Here is a 23,040-nt window from a genome sequence, read left to right as displayed (position 1 = left end):
AAAATCTTCTTATGCCCAAAAGTAGGGAGATGCTCAAAAAATATCACAGTGATACCCTGCCCACAAGTGCAGTGGTGTTATAGTACAAAACTTGCCATCCCTCCTTATATACAAATGGAAAACTAGATAATATGTAGGAAATAAGTCTTCAGATACTGGACACCTGTAATGCGAGACTTTGGCCCCTGAGAGAGGGGAGAATAAATGACTTCCTAAGCAGCAACGGCTTTCTCCCTGGAGGCCTGTTGCAGACAGTGCAGGAAGGAGGGACGCAAGCAGAGCACACCAGATTTCCTGAAGTGAGACGAACAGCAGAGGGGGGGAAACTCAAGTAACTGGCAATTGCTGAGCGGAGTGTGGAAGAGGAAGGAAGGGATGGGAGGGAGGTACTCGGAGAGAGAGCTCCGGAAGTACGCGCGGGCGTCTCCTGAGTTCTTAAGTTAAGCTGTGCATATATCCATTTAAAGGGCGATTCCAGCATGTGCAAAGCTGCAGGGACAGAAAGATCGGTGGTTGCTCTGGCCCACAGGTTCAGGGAAAGCTGGAAAAGGAACGGCAGGGGGATCTGGGGGATGATAGAAACCTTGCATACCTTGATTGACGTGGTGATCACAGGGATGTAGATATTTGTTGAAGCTCTTTGAAGCATATTCTCCAGGATTCAGTTTGAGGAGGGCTTTTGTGGGCATAACTGGGACAATCTGAGCGTCAGTATAACTAGAATAACAGTAGGCTGCTGCTGCTAAGTCGCTTCAGTCGTGTCCGACTCTGTGCGACCCCATAGACGGCAGCCCACCAGGCTCCCCCGTCCCTGGGATTCTCCAGGCAAGCACACTGGAGCGGGTTGCCATTGCCTTCTCCAATGCAGGAAAGTGAAAAGTCAAAGTGAAGTCGCTCAGTCGTGTCCGACTCTTAGCAACCTAATGGACTGCAGCCCACCAGGCTCCTCCATCCATGGGATTTTCCAGGCGAGAGGACTGGAGGGGGGTGCCATTGCCTTCTCCAGAGTAGCAGTATAAATGAACGTATTTCATATATTCATACTAAAATAAATGATGACTGAATGAGAAGAGAAAGAACTTAAGACTTTCAACTAGTGAATGTAGAAGCAAAGATGGAGCTATAAGATGCCTTTCAGCCCTCGTGGCAGCAGTTGATTCTGGCAGAGATTCTGATTCTAAAGCTGTTGCTGAAGACTGATAATGAACAGGATATCTTTGTAGTCTCAGGTTTATCTCCTCACAGATAACTGGCTGCAAAAACAAAAACAGTCACTTTAGAGTGATCGCTGCTAACCAGATGCTTCCAATCTGCAACTGTCTTCTGGACTGTAGGTTCTCAAGGTGTGAAGTTCAGTCTTGCTGCGCCCAGTCACTTCTTGGTTTAATAAAGCAGCCAGATCCTGTCTCTAAGGTTTTGATGTTTTGCTCATAATGAACTTTTTACGTTGATCTTTACGTTTAAAAACATTTCATCGTTGTGTCATGTATTTTGGTTTCTGGTTCTGTTTTGTGTTTTGTGCCCCCTTAAATGTTGTGTATGAAGGAGGGGGAGGAGCAAAGGACGAATGCGAGAACCGAGGCTCTGCGGGAGCCCTACTCTCAGGGTCCGCTCCCTTTTGTTCTTCAGTGGCTAACGTGTTAGTCATGTCTGATTCTTGTGACCCCATGGGCTGTAGCCCACCACCCTCTGTCCATGGAGTTTACCAGGCAGCAATACTGGAGTGGGTCATCATTTCCTTCTCCAGGGGATCTTCCTGACCCAGGGATCGAACCCGAGTCTCCACATTGCAGACAGGTTCTTTAGTGTCTGAGCCACCAGGGAAGCTCTTCTTCTTTGGAGGTCTTTCAGCATATTCACAGGGTTGTGTAACTATCAGCACGATCTAAACTTGAAACGTTTTCATCACCAAAGAAGAAAGCCTGATGTCCGAGCTCATTCTTCATTTCCTGCCCTCAGCCCAAACAACCACTGATTCACTTTCTCTGAAATTTTTGCCTATTCTGGATATTTCATATCAAATGTGCTCCTACAACGCGTAGTCTTTTGTGCCTGGCTTTTCACATAGTGGAATGTTTTCAAGGCTCACTGCCGGGGTCCAGCCCCGGTGGATCCAGGGTAATTCGAAGGTGGGGACGGAATCAGCGTCCTGGAAAAAACTTATTTAATTACAGATATAGAGGGAGATTAGAAACAGATAGTGTAGTAGGAGAATTAGTGGAGAAAAGAGGCTCAATAACTGGGTTACATGGAATCCCAGTCACCACCTACGTAGGCCACAGGCATCTTTCCATTCTTCCAAAGCAGAGGAGGCACTGAGGCCTCCCCGATCCAATCTCAGAAGCCCAGGCAGAATTAGCAGGCTTGGTGAGTACCCACATTTCAGATGGGAATTCAGCCAGGAAAACGGGGAGCGAGAAAGAAACGACACGGGGGAATCAGTCTTTCCAGGAACTGATCCAATTTCTTTATTTTTCAGGTTTGTTTATATACCTTTTTGTTATGCATAGGGATGAATACAGAGTCACGCGGGGGTCAGCAGACCTGACCCTTGTTACAATCAGGTGCTTCATATAAAATTATACAAAGGTCTTATGAGTTTCATCATCTTCTGGCCATGAGGTCTGCTGACATTTTATGGCCCTTTCTGATATCGGTCAGTTAACCAGAAAACTTATTTTTCCAGGGGTGATTTTTTTTCTTAAATCAGATGCCACCCTCCAAATAAAGTTGCATTCCTATAGGGTGAGGGTGTAGTGAGTTACAGTCAAGAAAGGGATTTACTTAACCTAAGGTTTAACATGATTAATCTTAAAGGTTAATACTTATTTCTCCTATATGCTAGTTATATTCATTATAAGGGCAGGAATATGGAGATTTAGGAGCAAATATTGGCTCAACAAATGTAAACCCTTCACCAATGTTCCCCTTAAGATCTATTTTGTCTTAAGATAGTGATAAAGTTACATTTTTACATAGTATAGTGATTTATAACAAAGTACAGTGATCTATAACAAAAGAAAAAATTCATTAACTCAAAAAGTCTAGTATTGCTAACATCAAAAAACTACTATATTTCCTTTTCTATATTTCAAATACATTGATTAATATATTCCCAGGTGCCTAAGGATATGGAGGCCTGATGGCAATCATTGACTCATCAATGAAAAAAGCCCTACGCTAATACTCCAAACTCTCTGTGCTGCTTATGGTTGAGAGGTTGTCACACAAGCTAGTCTGTCAATAGAGAGGTTTGACCTGAGACATCCTTGTCACACCCAGGGCAGGGAATTAGCAGTAATTATTGGCAGGACAAATGAAGAAAAAACCCTTCACCAATATAATTCCTAATCAACCCACTATACTATACTAATAATTTTCTAACTTCTCAAAAGAGTCTGTATTTAGAAAGTTTTAAAACATCCCATGCCTCTCACTGTTGGGAGGCTGTAAACCATCACATGCGGCCGGACGAGCCTGATCAGGCAGGCCAGAGAACCTCCAGAGTTCCTAAGTTGAAACACTCTTGTCACGCCCAGGAATTTTTATTAACTGGAGCTGCAAGTTAACTCCTTCTCTGAGAGAAATGGTTATGGGGGAGAGCTCCCCGTAAAGTACTCTGGTTTTGGGGGTAGATGCTCGGGAACAGGGGGTTTCCTGAGGCTTGATCACGCCTTTGCGTATGCCAAGCCTCCTTCCTCATGACCTTTGCCATGGGCGGAGTTCCTCACGCTGGCTCCCAACAGCTCACCGTTGTAGCTCGGTGTCAGTATGTCACTGCTTTTATTACAGTTGATGACTGAATAATAAGGGCATTTGGGTTGTTTCCACGCTGGCCATCATGAGTAATGATGTTCCAACCATCATTATTATTAGTGAACTGTTATTAATGGCTGTTATGAAGCATTTGTGTACTAGTTTTTGCGTGGATGTGTGTTTTCATTTTTCTTAGGTATATATACGTCTACGACTGCAGTTGCTGGGTCATGTAGTAACTGTAGCTTTTTAAGAAATGTCTGGAATGTTTCTCCAAGGCAGCTACTTCATTTTAAATTCCCACCGCCAATGTATGAAAGTTCAGTGTCTCCACATCCTCACCAACACTTTGTTGTCTGACTTTTCGATCCTAGCCATTTTTGTGGGTGTGAAATGGCAAGTCATTATGGTTTTGATTTACATTTCCCTAAGGACTGATGCGGAGAAGGCAATGGCACCCCACTCCAGTACTCTTGCCTGGAAACTCCCATGGATGGAGGAGCCTGGTGGGCTGCAGTCCATGGGGTCGCTGAGGGTCGGACACGACTGAGTAACTTCACTTTTACTTTTCACTTTCATGCATTGGAGAAGGAAATGGCAACCCACTCCAGTGTTCTTGCCTGGAGAATCCCAGGGATGGGGGAGCCTGGTGGGCTGCACAGAGTCGGACACGACTGAAGTGACTTAGCAGCAGCAGCAAGGACTGATGATTTGAGCATCTTTTTGAGTGCTTGTGGACTTTCTGTTTATATTCTTTGGAGAGATGTCTGTCCATATCCTTTGCCCATTTTAAAATTGTGTTCGGGTGCACAAGCAATTTATTGGAGGCACCATAGCATTTTCAATAATGCTGGCGCCATTGGACATCCACAGCAACAAAAGAACTTTGACCTCACACTTGTTATAAAATTTAACTCAAAATAGAGTACAGAGTTAAATTTGCTCCAGTATTAATCCATGAAAAAATAAATATATCTTCATTGTGACAATGAGAGCAAACTAAATGGGTCCTCTGTCTCGGGTTCTGTACTCTAATACTCAAGATCATGTACTTAGAATACGCCATTAAATTTATTTTTTTTATTAGTTTTTTTATTTTTTAAATTTTAAAATCTTTAATTCTTACATGCGTTCCCAAACATGAACCCCCCTCCCACCTCCCTCCCCACAACATCTCTCTGGGTCATCCCCATGCACCAGCCCCAAGCATGCTGCACCCTGCGTCAGACATAGACTGGCGATTCAATTCTTACATGATAGTATACATGTTAGAACGCCATTGGATTTAATATGCTAGGCAGGCATGTTTGCTGATTATTGATTTGAAAATGATAAACTTGTTTTTTATGCAGGTCACAGTAAATTTTGACGCAAGCTTTGTAGCGGGTTCTGCCAACAGAAGCTTAAAAGGTAGTGGTTGAAAACAAAAAAATGTTATCACCTATTTTCTTCAGGGTAAAGATGCCCATACATCTTTATGGGCATTCAAGATTCTTCATACATCTGTGAAATGTGGAAAAGGCTGCAAAAACCTGAACATTTACTGATATGTCTTAACTTGCATGTTTGCACTGTTTCAGAAAGCCAGAGGTTAGGTACAGTCAGAATTTCAAAATTAAAACACAAAACCAACTAGTTTTTGTGGATTGTGTTCCTTTTACTTTTCTATATATAGGAACAGCTTCCCAATAGTACAATCTTAATGTAGTTGTAACAGATTAATTCCCCCTTTAACAAAAACAGAACCCCAGAAATATAGGTTGCTTCAGTATCACACAAGTAGTTTTATAAGTTGTATAATTTCAAACACATGTATTTATTTCTCTACTTTTAACCGTGTTGTTTATATTCAAGATGTTATTACTGTATACAGTGTTTTCCTGTGGTCATGTATGGATGTGAGAGTTGGACTGTGAAGAAGGCTGAGTGCTGAAGAATTGATGCTTTTGAACTGTGGTGTTGGAGAAGACTCTTGAGAGTCCCTTGGACTGCAAGGAGATGCAACCAATTCATTCTGAAGATCAGCCCTGGGATTTCTTTGGAAGGAATGATGCTAAAGCTGAAACTCCAGTACTTTGGCTACCTCAGGCAAAGAGTTGACTCATTGGCAAAGACTCTGATGCTGGGACGGATTGGGGGCAGGAGAAGGGGACGACAGAGGATGAGATGGCTGGATGGCATCACTGACTTGATGGACGTGAATCTGAGTGAACTCTGGGAGTTGGTGGTGGACAGGGAGGCCTGGCGTGCTGCGATTCATGGGGTCGCAGAGTCGGACACGACTGAGCGACTGAACTGAACATCTTTGTAAGTATAACATTTGCATTTTTTACATTTCCTCCATATAAACATTTCCAGCGTTTTGTCACTGGTTCCTTTGATGAGAAGTTACTCGGAAGCTCCACATCCTATAACGCAATTTCAGAAAAGGTGAGGCATGACTGTGAGGACGAGAGCTAGGAGTTTATTAAACATTTTCAGACACGCTGAATAGGAACAAGAGGGTGTAAAAGAACAAAGTACTGAAAGAATGGCCTTGTGCTCTGCTTTTCTTTATAACGTGTATCAGTTCCCAGTATTTATCGGTATCTTTTTTTTTTTTTTTCCTGTGAAATTTCTCCCACACTGGAACCTCAGCTCCGCGGATGGGGATTTTGGCACGTTCCTAGTTGCAGCCCCAGCGCCTGCAACAGTGCTCGGCGACCTGTGCTGTCCTTGGTCGCTCAGTCCTGCCAGACTCTAGCCCGCCAGGCTCCTCTGTCCATGGGATTCTGCAGGGAACAACACTGGAGTGGGTTGCCACGTCCTCCTCCAGGAGATCTTCCGGACCCAGGGGTGGAACCCAGGTCTTCCGCATTGGCAGGCGGATTCTTTACCACTGAGCCATGTGGGAAGCCCTGCTTGGCACCCAGTAGCCCCTCAGTAAGTGGCAAATGAAGGGATCGGGAGGACGGCGGGGACCCAGGAAGAGCCCCGCGCCCCGGCGCGCTCCGTGGTCCGCACACCCAGCCCCGCCGTCGGCGTTCCCCCAGCGCCGGCCCGGAGCCCCACCTGCGGCGCCCGCACGGACACACTGCGCGTGCGCCCCACAGCCCCGCCGCCGCGCGCGGCCAGCGCTTCTGGACGCCTAGGCGATGCGAGCGAGGGGCGCCTGCGCAGTTCACGCCGGCCCTCCAGGTCTGGGCGGACTCGGCGGCGGGGCGATGGGTCCGCCGGCCTGAGGGCTGGGCCGGGCCGGGCCGGCTCTGGGACGGAAGGCCGGGGCTGCGAGCGCGCGGCAGAGACAACGCCAGCGGACGAGGCCGGCGGCCGCGGCGCCCGGGCCCGGCGGTCCCGGCATGCCCCGCGCCGCCTCGGGCCCGGCGCCGGACTCCAGCTCCCGGCGGCCCCCGCGGCCGGCGCCGGCTGCCCGCCCGGGCGCCGCGGCCCCTTTGTGAGGCCGCCGCTCGCGGCGAGATCGAGTCCCCGCCCCGGCCGCGGGCCGCCCGGCCGCCGAGCGAGGAGAGGTGAGGCGGGGGCGCGGGGCGCGTGGGCGGGCAGGCCTGCCGGCGGGCGGGCGGCCGAGGGCGTCCGGGCGGGTGGGAGCCGGGGTCAGGGTGTGCGTGCCTGTGTGCGGGCAGAGCGAGCGTGTCACGGCGTGTGAGCCGGGTCTGGCCGTGTGTGACAACGCGTGACAGCGCCCCTGTGTGCGTGACCTTGCGCGTGGGAGTGCGCGCGGCCGTGTGTGAAGAGAGTGTGAGGACGCGGAGACAGCATCGCAACCGTGCACCCGCAGGCTGCGCCCGGGGAGCCGCCAGCGCGAGGGGCGCCGGGGCGTGTGTGCGCGCGCGCCGGGACCGGGGGCTCCGTGTAGTGGGGCAGACGCGAGATGGAGGGGGAGAGGGAGTTCACGGAGGGGAGAGAGCTGGGGCGAAGCCGGCCTCGGGCCCGGCGGGCAGAGCCCTGAGCGCCGGCCTTGACCTCCGGCCCCGGAGGTCCTTCCACTGCCGCTGTACTCGCCAAGGCAGGGGAGTTCGTGGACAGTGACTCGTAACTTAGGGAGTTGCGGTGGCTGTTTCTGCACGTCCCTGCACCTGCACACTCCCCCCAACCCCGAGGAAGTTTCTTAGAAAAGTTGAGCGAATGGTTTTCCGGTGTGTTTTATAAGCCAGGACCAGAAGCAGCGAGTCCTCTTTGGTCCAGGGTCCTCCAGACCACACGACCCCTGTGCGGGCTACCCTGTGTAAAGATGCTTCTCTGAAGCATTCACTTTGTAGCTTTTTATCTCATCTTTGTAGAAAGGGTGGGGACACATTTCAATGTCATCCTCCAGTGAAGAGACTGAGGCGGCAGATCTGGATCCCAGGTGGGCTCAACTGCTTGAGCGTGAAGCCTTGGATAATTTCGCTGATGAATACCCTTACTGTGAAGGGGGACATACCCCTTACTTGGCAGTGCCGCTCTGAAGGGTGCTGCTATTCTTATAAACGAGGAGCTATCTTATGCACAGAGAGTTTATGTTGCATATTGAGATCTAAAGCACGTGGGAGATTTAAATGGAATATGAGCGTGCTAAATCGCTTCAGTCGAGTCCGACTCTTTGGGACCCCATGGACTGTAGCCCAGCAGGCTCCTCTGTCTGTGGGACTCTCCAGGCAAGAATACTGAAGTGGGTTGCCATTTCCTCCTCCAGGGATCTTCCTGACCCAGGGATCAAAGTGTCTCCTATGTCTCCTGCATTGTTAGGCGGGTTCTTTACCACTGGAACCACCTGGGAAACCCTTGAGTGGAGTATGATCTCTAAAGACACTGAGTCACTATGTTGAACACTTGAAACTAATGTAACACTGTGACTCGACTGTACTTAAAGCAGGTAGGTGAAAAAATTTAGACAGCAAAGGCCAGCTGAGTGACGCCTCTTACTCACTTCTGTGGTGGGGAGAAGGGCAGCGAGAAGGAAGGAGGCTTGCTCAGCTGACGGTGCTGAGAGCTTGGGGCAGGCCTGGCATTTTATGTTTTCTTCCTCCCTCTCCAGCTGTGTTTTCTCTGAACACTGCTCAGAGAGGAGCCGGAAGGAGGAGGGCAGAAGAGCTGTCAAAATTTCTTAAAGCCATGTCCGAGGTAAGGTAATATTTCTTCTCTTATCTAAATGCCTTGTGTTTTTTTTTCAGATTTTACATGGACATTTTGCTTTTCTTCTGAAATTCCCCACTCTACTGAAGTTCCAGTCATTCAGTGACCTGGTCCTCATGTTCTCCAATCTAGTGAAAGGAGATTACCCCGCCCCCCACCCCCAAAGCACAGTGAGCTTCCTTCCCCGCCCCCAGCCAGAATTTTCATCTTCTATTCAGGAAACAGTTTAGCACTTGCTGTGGGTGAGGTGTTCAGTTGGGAGGTCTTAAGAGGCCAAATACACTCCTTGGTGGAATATGAAAATCTTCGCTGGAGGGACTTGATTCATTGAGGTCAAAGTGGGTGCTAAGATGTGATCAGCAGTTTTGAGCTTCTCCACAGAGCTGAGTTTGAGAGTAGGCAGGGCCTGCTGGGGAAGCCTCAGCTGTGGCTTTGAGGAGTGGGATTTGCTGTGTCTTGAGCATTAAAGAGTGGGTCAGCTAGGGCAGGAGTTTTTTTCAGGCACTGGGTGAGCATTAACGAGTAGTACTCCACGGGAGTAATGAGATATCCTGAGTTAGCATCAGGCCACACACCGAATATTCTGCGTCATTCAGTGAAGATTAGTACAGTTAATATAGAAAACTGGAGGACATTTTTTGAAAAAGGAGACTGGTAGGAGGGAATATTGAATATACGTTAAAAAGTGGCTGCTTACATCTATAATAACAAAATCAGTAAATAACATAGAATGGGAGTCAGAGAAATAAGATCAGCACATAACGTCCAGAAACAAATACAAGTACAAAGGGAAAATACTTACTCACTCACTGAACATATAGTTATTAAAGACGTACTGTATATTAAATGCTGGCAACACTGTGGTTAAACAGACACTGTCTTCGTGGAATTTGCTGTCTACTAGTTTATTATATGATAGTGTAATATTTTAAATCGGAGGAGAAGGACTGGACGTTCACTTGAACTTTTTTTCTTCCTCATTCTTTGAGGCTAAAGACATTCTGTAGATTAAATATAAAAACGACAGACTGCTACACCTTTGGTTTCTATCATGCAGAGCATCGCCGAGCAACTGGCGGCAGAGACGCTGGGTCTGCACTGCCCAGCACCGCAGCAGCTAGCACGTGGGGCTGTGGAGCCACGTGTATGGACTAGTGTGACTGAAGGACTAATTTTTAAATATTGATTTAAATAACCACATGTGGCCAGGAGCTAGTCTATTTAGACACCAGACTTCTAGGCTCATAAAATGATAAAGCCAGGAATAAAATTATGAGTAACTGGTTTTGAGACACTGTTTTCCAAATGAGGAGAAAGAGGCCAAGAAGGAGTGGTGTGCAGACATCACCGTTCGTGACTGTCAGAGGCAGCAGGCTGTACTGCTGAGGGTCAGCACCAGCTGCTGAGAGAAGGGTGGCAGGACAGTGAAGGGCTCCCGGGGGCCGAGTGCTCGGGTCCTGGAGCCCGGCACTTCTCCACGGAATGAGGCCCCGCGCCCTTCCCTTGCCTCTCAGGTCCCACACGGCCCAGCTCCCGGCGCTCAGCCCTCGTCTCCTCCCGTCTTCACTGCTGTCTGTCCAGTCTCACTGGTCGGCCTGCTGTCCCTCGAGCGTTCCAGGCTCCTGTTCCTGCACGTTTGCATGTGCTCCGTCCTCATCCGTAACTCTCCTCCCGTAGAGGGTGGCTGGCTAGCTCTCCCACTTTACGTAGACTGTTGTTCAAACCTCAGCTCATTTTTAAGATTCTTATCTTTATCTTACACAAAAGTGAAAGTTAGTCACTCAGTTGTGTCTGGCTCTTTGTGACCCCATGGACTGTAGCCCGGGAGAAGGGAATGGCAGCCCACTCCAGTGTTCTTGCCTGGAGAATCCCAGGGACAGAGGAGCCTAGTGGGAGGCCGTCTATGGGGTCGCACAGTCAGACACGACTGAAGCGACTTAGCAGGAGCAGCAGCAAGACTGTGGCAGCCTACCAGGCTCCCCCGTCCCTGGGATTCTCCAGGCAAGAGTACTGGAGCGGGTTGCCTTGCCCTCCTCCGGGGGATCTTCCCGACCCAGGGATTGATCTCGTGTCTCCTGTACTGGCCACCTGGGAAGCCTCTTGTGAAACAGTCTGTGTTGTATTTTTTCTCTGTTCTCACAGCCAGGCCATTGCTCTTTTAGTGGCCGCTCTAGGATGATCTGTGTCCACTGCTTCTTACTGTGACGATCATCTCTCTTCGTCTGTGATCTCCCTTCTACAGTTGGTACTTCTGCCACTTTCTCAACAAGCAGCACCTCAACCAGCGCTCTATCATGAGCAGCAGAGCGACCAAGTAGTAGAGCGGTGATGGCGCCCGCTCCAGTGCCCTGGCCTGGAGAATCCCAGGGACGGGGGAGCCTGGTGGGCTGCCGTCCATGGGGTCGCACAGAGTCAGACACAACTGAAGCGACGCAGCAGCAGCAGCAGCAGCAGCAGTTACACTTAGTTCTTGTCTCGGGGCTCTGAATTTCTTCCTGTGCTACAGTGCTTCCGTGTTCCTTATTTTTCATTTCATTCCATTTTCCTCCTACCTGAAAAACTTTCATTTCTTTGACTACAGGTCAAAACTTCAGTCCCAACCTGATTTTTTTTTTTTTCATTACGTCCTTTTCTGACTAGGCCAGAATAGTGTAATTTAAACTTGTTTCTGATGTTAAGTAAGTTGGGAAATCCTAGTCTTAATGGAGAGAGGAACTTTTAGGAATATATTTTAAGACAATAACTAGAGATCTTTGTAACATCATAGTGAAAAATTAAGACTAACATAATTGAAAAGAATCAAGGGGTTAGTAAATCAGATATGGCTGATTTACATTATGTATTGACAATAATATGCATCTACCAAGAGTGATGTCATCAGTAAATGAATATGTAATCATAGATATGTCTGTGTAAGGGAACCTGAACAGATACATACTAACTGTGCATTTTGACTGCTTATAGGAGGTAGGTAGATGTTGGGGGTTAGGACTTCTGAGTTTTTAACTTAGAAAGAGGAAAAAAATCACTATAGGTAGAAATACCAGGCACTATTTTCTTTCTTTTAAAAATTTGTTTTTCTGTTCTAAATAATCTTACAATAAGAGTAGCCTAGGCTGCAAGTTTTTCCCTTTCAAGTCTTTGAACATATCTTTCCAGTCCCTTCCGTCCTGCAGTGTTTCTGCAGAGAAGTCACCTGAGAGCCGCGTGGGGGTGTCCTTGCAATTAACTCTCTGCTCTTCTCTCGCTGCTGGGAGCATCCCGTCACTTTCGTGTTTGTGGGAGAAGATGGGCTTCATGTCTTGCTACTGTGCCATCCTGAGGGCTCTCTCCAGACATTATTTCCTGAGCTTCTTTAAGAAGGTGACAACATGGTCTAAGATTCCTGTTTTATAGAATCAAAATAAAGACATTTGGAAAGTATTCAGATCTCATTGGCTAAGAGGAAAATGTCAACCGGATCATCAAAACCCAGATGATCCATTTGTTTATGTGTGCAAGTAAAAAAAAGTAAGAAGTTTACCTGGCAAAACCTGCCTGGCCTCTACTACAGAAAACATGGTGTGTGGAACACCTCTTTTTGCACACAGTTTTAAAGAGTGTGTTGAAGTGGTTGAGTTTTAATAGAATTTATGATTGATGGTGCCCAGCCCTATCTAGCACAAGTTTCATCTTTTAAACCCAACCCGTGTTCCTTTCCTTGGCGCTCTCACTCACTGCCCAGGTTCCCCTTTATTACGTTGTTTCTGAGATGGGAGCACGTAAGATAGGAGCTGACAAGCGTAACTGATGTTTCACGGAGTCCTTTCACGTCACTTGTAGCTTCCTTAACGTTTTTGTCCATTGCTCAGACAGTTATTCATATACTGACTCATTTTTGTTTCTTCCCATTAAAAATGTTTCTGTGGAGCATCACTGATAGGCTTAAATGCATCTTCAGTAAGGGTATTACTACTCTGTCAGGAGGCACGTTAATAGGAGTGACATTCCTATTTGACAACCCCTATGGCCAGGACACATCCAGAACTTACCCCGATGGGGTCGTGGACGCTGATGCAGGGCGGGCGGTCCCCTCCCTACTGGACTGTGGGGAGGATGGCTGCCAGCGGGGCTCCCTGCAGCCGCTGTTCACCAGCCAGCGTGGAAGGATTTCAGTATCTGACAGGTCGGCTCAGCTGTTTGGGTGTGTGCCGTTGAGGGCAGCTGCGTGTCAGCTCAGCTTAAGGGTAGGTTTTGCTCTGTGATGTGCCAAACCTGTGAAGCACATACCAGATCATACAGCCAAAAAAAAATTAAGTCTGGAGCAGACTTAACCACATTAGGAAGAATCCGTATTTTCTTAATTTGGGGGAAGCAGACTAGGTCTCATTTCATGTTAAAAAGATCCTTAATTTAACCATGGTATTTGAGAGCTATGTGGTAACATTTCAGAAACTCTTGTTCACTAGGTGTGCACAACTGGGTGTGTTTCTCTAGTGAGAGCTGTAGGTGTTTTGTGACGCACTGCATTATCACATTTGAAATGTTCCCTATTTAACATAATAGTGGTTAAAATTACTGTTACTCTGTCTCTTAGGGCTTATGGTAAGTTAACAACTGTCTCTGAAACTTAGTAATGTTACCAAGAGCTGTTATGTAATCTTCTGTTGTTCCTGACCTCTGTAATGGCATACATTTAAGTTATATTTTTGCAAAATCACCATAAAACTTCTTTACTGCTTTTATTTGTATGTAATTTTAGAGTACCAATACAGTGAGCATCAAATATATTTTTATATATACCTAATTGATATAGCTGGAACATTGATCATTCAATTGCATAATTTGGGAAAATGCACATAAAAATTGAGCATAACTCATGTTTCTGCCTCCTCCTTGAGGCCTTTTTTCACTGCTCTAGAAGGCAATGGCACCCCACTCCAGTACTCTTGCCTGGGAAATCCCATGGATGGAGGAGCCTGGTACGCATCAGTCCATGGCGTTGCGAAGAGTGGGACACGACTAAGCGACTTCCCTTTCACTTTTCACTTTCATGCCCTGGAGAAGGAAATGGCAACCCACTCCAGTGTTCTTGCCTGGAGACTCCCAGGGACGGGGGAGCCTGGTGGGCTGCCGTCTCTGGGGTCGCACAGAGTCGGACACGACTGCAGCAGCAGTCTGTCCTGATTTTCCACACTGAGAAATGCTCTAGCATGTAGTGAGTACTGAGTTATTTCACATCTGATTGTTTACAGTGTTCTGCTCTTGCCAGCTTTCACGTCTATCTTTTCTCCGTCAGTACAGAGTCTCTGAAATTGTGTACTTTCCATGACAGAATATCAAGACTAAGCACAGAGAAGTCGTGTTGCTCAGACCCCAGGATCCTGACAGGGAAGTTCCCTGTATGCAGAATTTCTGTCTGAGAACACAGGCAGTTTAACTTTTTAAACTGTGCTCATGTGAGGGTAAGAACACTGGTTGAGCAGGACCGTGTTTGTGTCATTTCAGGATCTGGTGACATTTGGGGACGTGGCTGTCAATTTCTCGCAAGAGGAGTGGGAATGGCTGAACCCTGCTCAGAGGAGTCTGTACAGGACGGTGATGCTGGACAACTACAGGAGCCTGGTATCGCTGGGTGAGGTCTCCCTGTAAGGCGGAATCCGCACGGAGGCTGCTTTCCAGCGCCACCTTTGGGGAGCCTCTGCTGCACCTCCCCGCTGCTCCCCCAGATGAGTGTAGCTTTGTAGAGTCGGCCTCGGCTCTCTCCCCTTCCCAGTGACCAAGCAGCCTGATCTGACTGATGGGCCTGGCTAACTCCCCTTTTTATTTCTTGTGAGCAGGAGTTTCGGTTTCTAAGCCAGATGTGATCTCATTACTGGAGCAAGGAAAGGCGCCCTGGATGGTGGAGGAGGAGGAGCCGAGGGGAGCGTGCCCTGGTGAGTGAGTGAGACCCAGGGCTGGAGAGGCCCCTGCCAGGAAAAGCTCCCTAGCCTGCAAAGTCCAGCTCCTAACTGACGCTTCCTGGGTACCATCAAAGGGCTCCAGGCCTGGGAAGAGACAGAGGTGTCTCTGGCCTGAGCTCCCAAACTATACTCTCCTCGGATTCACTCCCTCACACAGCACTGTCCTGTCAGATAACCTCCTCCTGTCCTCTGGATCCAAATGTCACAGCGTCTCCTTGTCCTTGCCTTTCAGTTTTACACAAGTTGCTCTAATCCTGTGTTCAAACATCTAGACGCAGCAATGCATTTTTTTTTCCTTTTCACTCATTCATTCCTTTTAGACTGAAGGACTGATTCATTTATTTATTCACGGAATCTCTTACCAGGATTCAGGTTTCTACTTTGAGAAAATCATCCTATTAAATTTTTAGGATTATTCTGATGTTTATAAACCATCACAGGAAAAATACTTCTGGTGGTATTTTCTTCAAGTCTGGGTAACTGGGAGGTGATAGCATTTAACAGAAACAAGTCAAAAGGAAGAACAGGTTTGTAGAAGAAAAGATGAATTTGACTTAGGACAGTAAGAGACTTACCTGATGGGAAGATATCCTAGTGAAGAAGTGCATACCACTGGGGGGAAGGAGGCTAGGAAGACAGTCTGATTAGATGTTAGTGGGAAGGAATGCGGTCAGCAGTCTTAAGAGTTGGGAAGAAAAACTCTGCCAGGGCCTCTGTGGGGAAGTAGACCTTTGATAGCTTTCTCAGCGTCCTCTGGTAAAGTGGCCTCCCAGTAGCTTCCTCCTTGGGTTAAATTATATAAATTTTAATTTTCCTAGACGGTTATCAGGTTTATTTCCATGAACCTGAGCATAATAATCGCTGCTGCTGCTGCTAAGTCACTTCAGTCGTGTCCGACTCTGTGCGACCCCACAGCCAGCCTCCTACCAGGCTCCCCCGTCCCTGGGATTCTCCAGGCAAGAACACTGGAGTGGGTTGCCATTTCCTTCTCCAATGCAGGAAAGTGAAAAGTGAAAGGGAAGTTGCTCAGTCGTGTCTGACTCTTAGCGACCTCATGGACTATAGCCCACCAGGCTCCTCCATCCATGGGATTTTCCAGGCAAGAGTACTGGAGTGAGGCGCCATTGCCTTCTCCGTAATAATCGCTTACAATTCTTTTTGTTTTGAACTGTAGTATAAAATATCCCATTTTCTTATTTTATATAGCTAATTTTTTTAGTTGTTAGGTTGCTACTCATTAATCAGTTTTGCTTATTTATTTTTAAATTCCAGCTTCTGGCTATATCTGTTAAATATAAAATATAGCTTCATCATTCTCCCCTTTTCTAATCCTCTATCTTTGGTTTTTCTTTTTACTATTTATTTCTTAGGCTTACTTTGTTTCCATTTTTTGGAAACATGCTAAAAAACTGAAAAAAGCTTAAACTATTATTTCATTGTCTCTTAATTCACTAATGAAATTATTAGAGGTTTTAATTTCCTCTTAATATAGTTTCAGCTGTATTTGATATTTAGTGGTTTTCTTATTTCTATTTCCTAGACAACTTTTCTTTTAATTCCCATTTACATAACAGTTGTTTAACGGAAAGTTTTCGGGTTTTACTGTATTTTGATCAAATTGTTTTATCATATTTGATCAGGATAGCAATTACTACTAATTTTATTTTCTAACGAGTTGAGGATTTTATATGACCTAACATATTTTAAAACTATTCTGTAGGTTCCAAGTTAGAGTATTTTCAGTGTAAAGAGCTCGTTACTTGCGTTTTACTTTATGTCACTGAGGTCTGTCTTTACTTAGTCTTTGTTTCCATCCGTACTTTTTCTTAACTTTATAGACAGTAAATTGCATTTATGTGAATTACAGTGTGATGAGTTCTGACAGCTGTATACATCCATGAAACCATCACTGCAATAAGACACTAAATGTTTCCATCCCCCCAGAAGATAGCTTGTGCCTTTTTGCAGTCCATTCTTCTCCACTCTGGCTCCAAACTAACCTTTGTCGTTTTAGATTAGTTTGCCTTTAAGCTAAATGGAATCATACTATTCTGTTGGGTTCCCTTCACCATCAGAATTTATTTTGAAAGTCACAGTGTTGCATGTGTGATTAACTCACCCCTTTTGTTGCTGAGTGTCCGTCTACTGTGCGGATGGTCCACATTTTTGTTTTGCCGCTCGCATACTGATGCACCTTTGAGTTGTTTCCAGTGGGGGTGATATGAAGTGGTCACGTACAGGACTTTGTATGGACATACATTTTCGTTTCTCTTAGGTAAACATCTAAAAGTGGAGAAATGGGGTGGGGGTTGTGGGAAGAAAGCTCAAGAGGGAGGGGATATATGTACACATGTCGTTGTACTTTGCTGTACAGCAGAAGCTAGCACAACACAGTGAAGCGATCATATGCCAATTAAAAAAAATTTTTTTTAATACTAGCTTTGAAAAAAAGTGGAAAAACTGAGTCATATGACAGGAATATGTGTAACTTTAGTTTTCCAAGGAGATGGTATTTTCATTCCCATCAGCACTGTAGTAGCATTCCAGGTGTGCTCCATATCCTCACTGTCCGTTTGAGGTTCATTATTATTTCTTAATGATGTTATTGAAGTAAGGCTGTTTACAGTGCTTGTTAATTTCAGCTGTACAGCAGAATGACTCAGGTCTACGCATACGTAGCCCCCTGTGCTCTACAGGGGGGCCTTGTTTGTCCATCCTGTATGACAGTTTGCATCCGCTGGTCTCAACTCCTGACCCCCCCCCCCCCCCCCCCCCCCGGCGACCACAGTGTGTTCTCTGTGTGAGTCTGCTGCTGTTTTTCAGACACACAGTTGCTCTGGCCCCTTTTTTAAAAGACTTTCCCTTCCCCATTATATTGTCTTTTTGGTATCTTGGTTGAAAATCAGTTGGCCATATATGTATGGGTTAAGTTCTGAACTCTTCTTTTCCATTGATCTATATATGTCTGTCCTTTCACCAGTACCAGACTGTCCTGATTACTGTAGCTTTATAGTAAATTTTGACATCAGTTGAATTTGTAAAATTACTTTGACTATTTTAATAGATCATTTGCATTTCTATATAAATTCTAGAATGAAGTTGAGCATTTCTACCTAAGAATCCTGCTGGGGTTTTGTTTGGGATTGTGTTGAATCTATGTATCAATTTAGAGGGAACTAATATCATTGTTTTATCATTGACATCCTAATATCATTGTTTTCCAATTCCTGAAATTTAGCCATTTTTTACAGTCTTACTTTCTATTAGCAGTGTTTTGTCATATCCAGTGTAGTGGCTTCTTGTAAGTATTATATTTATATATCTATATAGAAGGAGATATAGTTTTATGGATATAAGATACATAATTCTTTAGATATAAGTTTTTTCCAGTAATGTGTGCATATGTGATCAGTCGTGTCCGACTCTTTGCAACCCCATGGACTATACAGTCCATGGAATTCTCCAGGCCAGAATACTGGAGTGAGTATCTGTTCACTTCTCCAGGGGATCTTCCCAACCCAGGGATCGAATCCAGGTCTCCTGCATTTCAGGCAGATTCTTTACCAGCTGAGCAACTGGGGAAGCCCAAGAACACTGGAGTGGGTAGGCTATCCCTTCTCCAACAGATCTTCCCAACCCAGGAATCAATTCAGGGTCTCCTGCATTGCAGGCAGATTCTTTACCAACTGAGCTACCAGGGAAGGCATGAAAAGTTGTTATCTGCAAATACAACTTTATTTCTTATGGAAATACCTAGGATTTCTTGTACTGTTGAATAGCATTGGTTAAGAGCAAATATACTTGCACTGTTCTCAATCTTAAAGGGAAATGTATTCACTCTTTCACCAATAAGTCGTTACAGATATTTCTTAGATGCCCTTTATCAGCTTGAGAAAGTTCCTTTCTATTCCTACTTTGCTGACAATTTTCATAATAAACAGATGTTAAATTTAGCAAAATACTTTTATACTGATTGAAACAACCGTATGATTTCCATCTTTAATCTGTTAATGTGGTGAATTATACTGATTTTCATATATGAAACCAACCTTGCATTCGTGGGATGAATCCACTTGGTCAGGATTATGCTTTCATATTTTCCTGGATTTTATTTGCTATAATTTTGTACCATTTTACGTTTATGTTTCTGTGCTATATTGCTTTTGTAAATCATAATAGGAAGTCTGGTTTTACTACAAATAAGGTGAGAAACCATTGGGAAGTCTTGAACAGAGTAACAGGTGATTTGATTTAGGAATGGAAAAGATAAGGCAAATAAAGGCCTATGGCAGATTAATAAAACCAACAATTTGATACAAACTTACTTCAATATGAAGGCATCTTAGCTTGAGTATCAGCTAAAAATTTACACTTGGTTGGAACATATCACACAGAAAATGATACTCAGGAAGACTGCTTTCAGACTGCTAAAGTTTAACCATAGAGTTTTATATACAGCCTGTGGCAATTAATAGGGTTCCCTGGTGGCTCAAGACAGTAAAGAATCCACCTAAAATGCAGGAGACACAGGTTCAGTCCCTGGGTCGGGAAGATCCCCTGGAGAAGTAAATGGCAACCCACTCCAGTATTCTTGCCTGGAGAATCTCACGGACAGAGGAGCCTGGCGGGCTACAGTCCCTGGGGTAGCAAAGAGTGAGACACAACTGAGTGACTAACACTTCCATGATAATTAGTGACACTTCGTGTGTTTCGGGATGTGGGGATCTAATAGATTTTTTTTTAGCCTCACTGACATGAATTTTTTTTTTTAAAGCTAACGAACTTACCTTGAATGCAGGCTAACCTGAGGGCAAGAGAGGAAGGGTGTTTGCAGACTTATATTAATATGAATATGTATATATAATGATTGTGATTTTCTGATGGTTACCTTAATAGTTATGCATGAGGTATTTTCTTAATGAATTTTCCTATATTTTCATGCCTTATAATCTCTTAGATTGCATTTACCAGCTATTACATCCTTGAACTTATGCATGTAGTTCATTCACCAGTCTGTGTTTTAGAAGTTCTTTCCTAATGCATAAATACAAAAGATGTTTGTTTTCTTGATATCTTGTAGACTGGGAGTATGCATTTAAAAACAAGGAATTGCCATCAAAGCAAGTTATTTATGAAGAATCATCCAAAGTAATGATGATGGGAAGAAGCCATCTTAGTTATAACCTCAACTGCTCCAGTTGGAGAGGAGACTCTAAAAGGACGGACTGGTTTAAGAACCAGTTGGGAACTCAGGAGGTACATGCTAGTCAGCTGATCATCACTCACAGAGAAATCCTAAATGAGGATCACAGTAATGAATATACTAAGTCCTGGCAAACTTTCCATCAGGATACAATCTTTGATATAAAGCAGAAACGTAATAAGCATGAGCCACAAAAGAGAAGTTACCGGAAAAAACCTGTCGAGATGAAACGTAAGAAAGTCTATGTAGAAAAGAAACTCTTGAAATGTAATGAATGTGAGAAGGTGTTCAACCAGAGCTCATCTCTCACTCTTCATCAGAGAATTCATACTGGAGAGAAGCCCTACGCGTGTGTCGAATGTGGGAAAACCTTCAGTCAGAGTGCAAACCTAGCTCAACATAAGAGAATCCACACTGGAGAGAAACCCTATGAATGTAAGGAATGCAGGAAAGCCTTCAGCCAGAATGCCCACCTTGCTCAACACCAGAGAGTTCACACTGGAGAGAAACCTTATCAGTGTAAAGAGTGTAAAAAAGCCTTCAGCCAGATTGCACACCTGACTCAACACCAGAGAGTTCATACTGGAGAGAGACCTTTTGAATGTATCGAGTGTGGAAAGGCCTTTAGTAATGGTTCATTTCTTGCTCAGCATCAGAGAATTCACACCGGAGAGAAACCTTATGTGTGCCATGTGTGTGCGAAAGCCTTTAGCCATCGTGGATACCTAATTGTACATCAGAGAATTCATACAGGAGAGAGACCCTATGAATGTAAGGAATGTAGGAAAACCTTCAGCCAGTATGCACACCTTGCTCAACACCAGAGGGTTCATACTGGAGAGAAACCTTACGAATGTAAAGTATGTAGGAAAGCCTTCAGCCAGATCGCATACCTTGATCAACATCAGAGGGTTCACACTGGAGAGAAACCCTATGAGTGTATCGAATGTGGGAAGGCCTTTAGCAACAGTTCGTCACTTGCACAACATCAGAGAAGTCATACCGGAGAGAAACCTTACATGTGTAAGGAATGTAGGAAAACGTTTAGCCAGAATGCAGGCCTTGCTCAGCATCAGCGAATTCATACTGGAGAGAAGCCTTACGAATGTAACATTTGTGGGAAAGCCTTTAGCTACAGTGGGTCTCTAACTCTACATCAGAGAATTCATACAGGAGAAAGACCCTATGAATGTAAGGACTGCAGGAAATCTTTCAGGCAGCGAGCACACCTTGCTCATCATGAGAGAATCCACACTATGGAGTCATTCTTGACTCTTTCCTCCCCCTCAGCCTCTATGCCCAGTCAGCTGCCAAGACCTGTAGGCTTTATCTCCTAAATATGCCTTGAATCTGACTCCGTTAATCCATTTCCATTCTATCAATGTTTGTCCAATACACGATAATCTATTTGACACAGACTATGGGAAGGGCTTTCTAACCCATCCCCCTGTATTCCTGTTAGTAATCCATACTGCAGTCAAACTTGTATTTAAAGGGTCTGACCATATCACTTCTTCATTAAAACCGTTCACTGGCATCCTATAGGGCTTAGGTCAAGGTGCACATCACTCAAAATAGCCTAAAAGACCCCTGCCCCCCAATACCTTGTTCCACTTTACATTTCAGAGTCCCATTTCCTGTGACTGTCTCATTCCTGGGCTACTTATCAAAATTCAGAATTCATATTGCAGCAACAACTAGATCGGGGTTCCAGTTCTTAATGTTCCATCTTCTAGCCCTCTAGTTCTGGAGAAACATTTTGTTCCTTGTAAGCATCTTGTCTTTTTATTTCTATTATAGAAATAATAATGGTACTACCTCAAACGTTAATGGGAGGATTAAATGAGATAATGCATGTAAATTGCTCAGCACAGTGCCTAGCATAATCAATAAACATTAATGTAAAATAAAAAGGTAACTATGTATACAAAGAAGACCTGATCATCTTAGCAGTGATTATCGGTGAAATAACAAAACAGCTCAAGACCCAGGAGACTAAAGATTTTTGAGTAAAAGAGCAGCCCTTGTTCTGAAGCTGAGTGAAAAGGGTATCCAACACAGTAGAGTTAATGTTGGAGTTCATGATGATAGAGTTAAGATGATGGCTCCTGTTTCAGTACAAACATGGAAATATGATTTTGTTGATAAGAAAAACTAACTTCATTATATATTCAGTTTTAAGAAACCAGATGTTATTACAACATCAATTGTAATAAGTAAAATTTACTGAGATTTATTCATCATTTACATTTAAACAAAGGCACTATAGTCCTCAAAAGACAGAAAACTTTAAAAGATCAATAACCAAAGAAGATTAGAAAACAAAATTTAACTTAGCGTTCCTAATTCTAGGTAGATGAATCATGTTAAATCCATGTCATTTAAATAGAAAAGGTGTTAGGTTCTAAGCTGTAATTCCAAGACCAGAGGGAAAAGAAATCAAAACTATAGGTCAAAACTCATAAACATGTTTGATTTGTGTGAAATTTAAAATGAGTACCTTTAGATGGGCATTTGTTTTCCACTTTTCCACAGTTCAAACCACTACCTGTTGCCTTACATCTGACTTGTTACACTTTATTACTTCCTGACTCCTGAAGGCTTTGTGCAGTCAGTGCTGGAACCATTTCTCATGTGACTAAGTACAAACAAAACGAGTAAAGCTTAATGGAGGATGAGAAGAACAGACATTTCATCCTTCTGTATCTGTAGGGGAAGATTCAGTATTATACAGATGTTAGTAAGCCCCAAATTAATCTATTGATTCTTTGTACCTAACAAAATCCTAAGAATTTAAGGCTTGAAACATCGTGTTTGTCAACACACACATAAACATTCACAATAGATATACACATAAAGGAAATATATAATAAAGGTGCTAGTTCACTGTCAGTAGCTTAACAGTATTGGTATATGAGATTCTGCTCAAAATTATTTCTGTACAAAACAACTGTCTCATTCTTTTATCCAAATGCAAAACAGTCATTAGAGGATACCATACATAATCATGGAAAACAATCTCCCTAA

The 23,040-nt window shown here is 44.6% G+C and overlaps 2 protein-coding genes across 9 annotated transcripts in view; one reads left to right on the top strand and one right to left on the bottom strand.

Moving 5' to 3' along the window:
* Positions 1-6,693: 6,693 nt before the first annotated feature.
* On the top strand, positions 6,694-21,947 carry ZNF583 (zinc finger protein 583). Of its 6 annotated transcripts, XM_069552130.1 has the most exons (6): positions 6,942-7,262; positions 8,429-8,608; positions 8,771-8,856; positions 14,356-14,482; positions 14,688-14,783; positions 19,891-21,947. In XM_069552130.1, the coding sequence occupies exons 3-6, from the start codon at positions 8,848-8,850 to the stop codon at positions 21,348-21,350; spliced, it is 1,692 nt and encodes a 563-aa protein (XP_069408231.1). In that variant the 5' UTR covers positions 6,942-7,262; positions 8,429-8,608; positions 8,771-8,847; the 3' UTR covers positions 21,351-21,947. The 6 variants fall into 6 exon arrangements, with proteins under 6 accessions (XP_069408232.1, XP_069408230.1, XP_069408231.1 ...); XM_069552129.1 differs by lacking the exon at positions 8,429-8,608 and having other exon boundaries at positions 6,858-7,262; XM_069552131.1 differs by lacking the exons at positions 8,429-8,608; positions 8,771-8,856 and having other exon boundaries at positions 6,694-7,262; positions 14,356-14,472.
* Positions 11,922-23,040, bottom strand: part of LOC138419347 (zinc finger protein 667) — a 44,846-nt gene continuing 33,727 nt past the window's right edge. For 2 of the 3 annotated variants that reach the window (XR_011248948.1, XR_011248947.1), the window contains exons 6-8: positions 16,930-17,093; positions 12,900-13,122; positions 11,922-12,253 (exon numbers count right to left, since the gene is read on the bottom strand). Coding sequence is in view for 1 of the 3 variants with exons in the window: in XM_069552121.1 (XP_069408222.1) it covers positions 17,041-17,093 (53 nt within the window). In the remaining 2 variants the exon portion in view is untranslated. Of the gene's footprint in view, positions 12,254-12,899; positions 13,123-16,613; positions 17,094-23,040 lie in introns of those variants that run through there. The other variant, XM_069552121.1, reaches the window with a different exon arrangement.

This window comes from Ovis canadensis, chromosome 14 (assembly GCF_042477335.2).
Source record: "Ovis canadensis isolate MfBH-ARS-UI-01 breed Bighorn chromosome 14, ARS-UI_OviCan_v2, whole genome shotgun sequence".
Classification (NCBI taxonomy): domain Eukaryota; kingdom Metazoa; phylum Chordata; class Mammalia; order Artiodactyla; family Bovidae; genus Ovis; species Ovis canadensis.
Note: the sequence above shows the minus strand (reverse complement) of the source record. Positions and strands in the feature narration are given on the sequence as shown.

Coding starts and splice junctions, on each gene's coding strand:
- ZNF583 (XM_069552129.1), top strand. Junction 14,483..14,687: donor CAGGAGCCTGGTATCGCTGG/GTGAGGTCTCCC, acceptor TCTTGTGAGCAG/GAGTTTCGGTTTCTAAGCCA. Junction 14,784..19,890: donor GCCGAGGGGAGCGTGCCCTG/GTGAGTGAGTGA, acceptor GATATCTTGTAG/ACTGGGAGTATGCATTTAAA.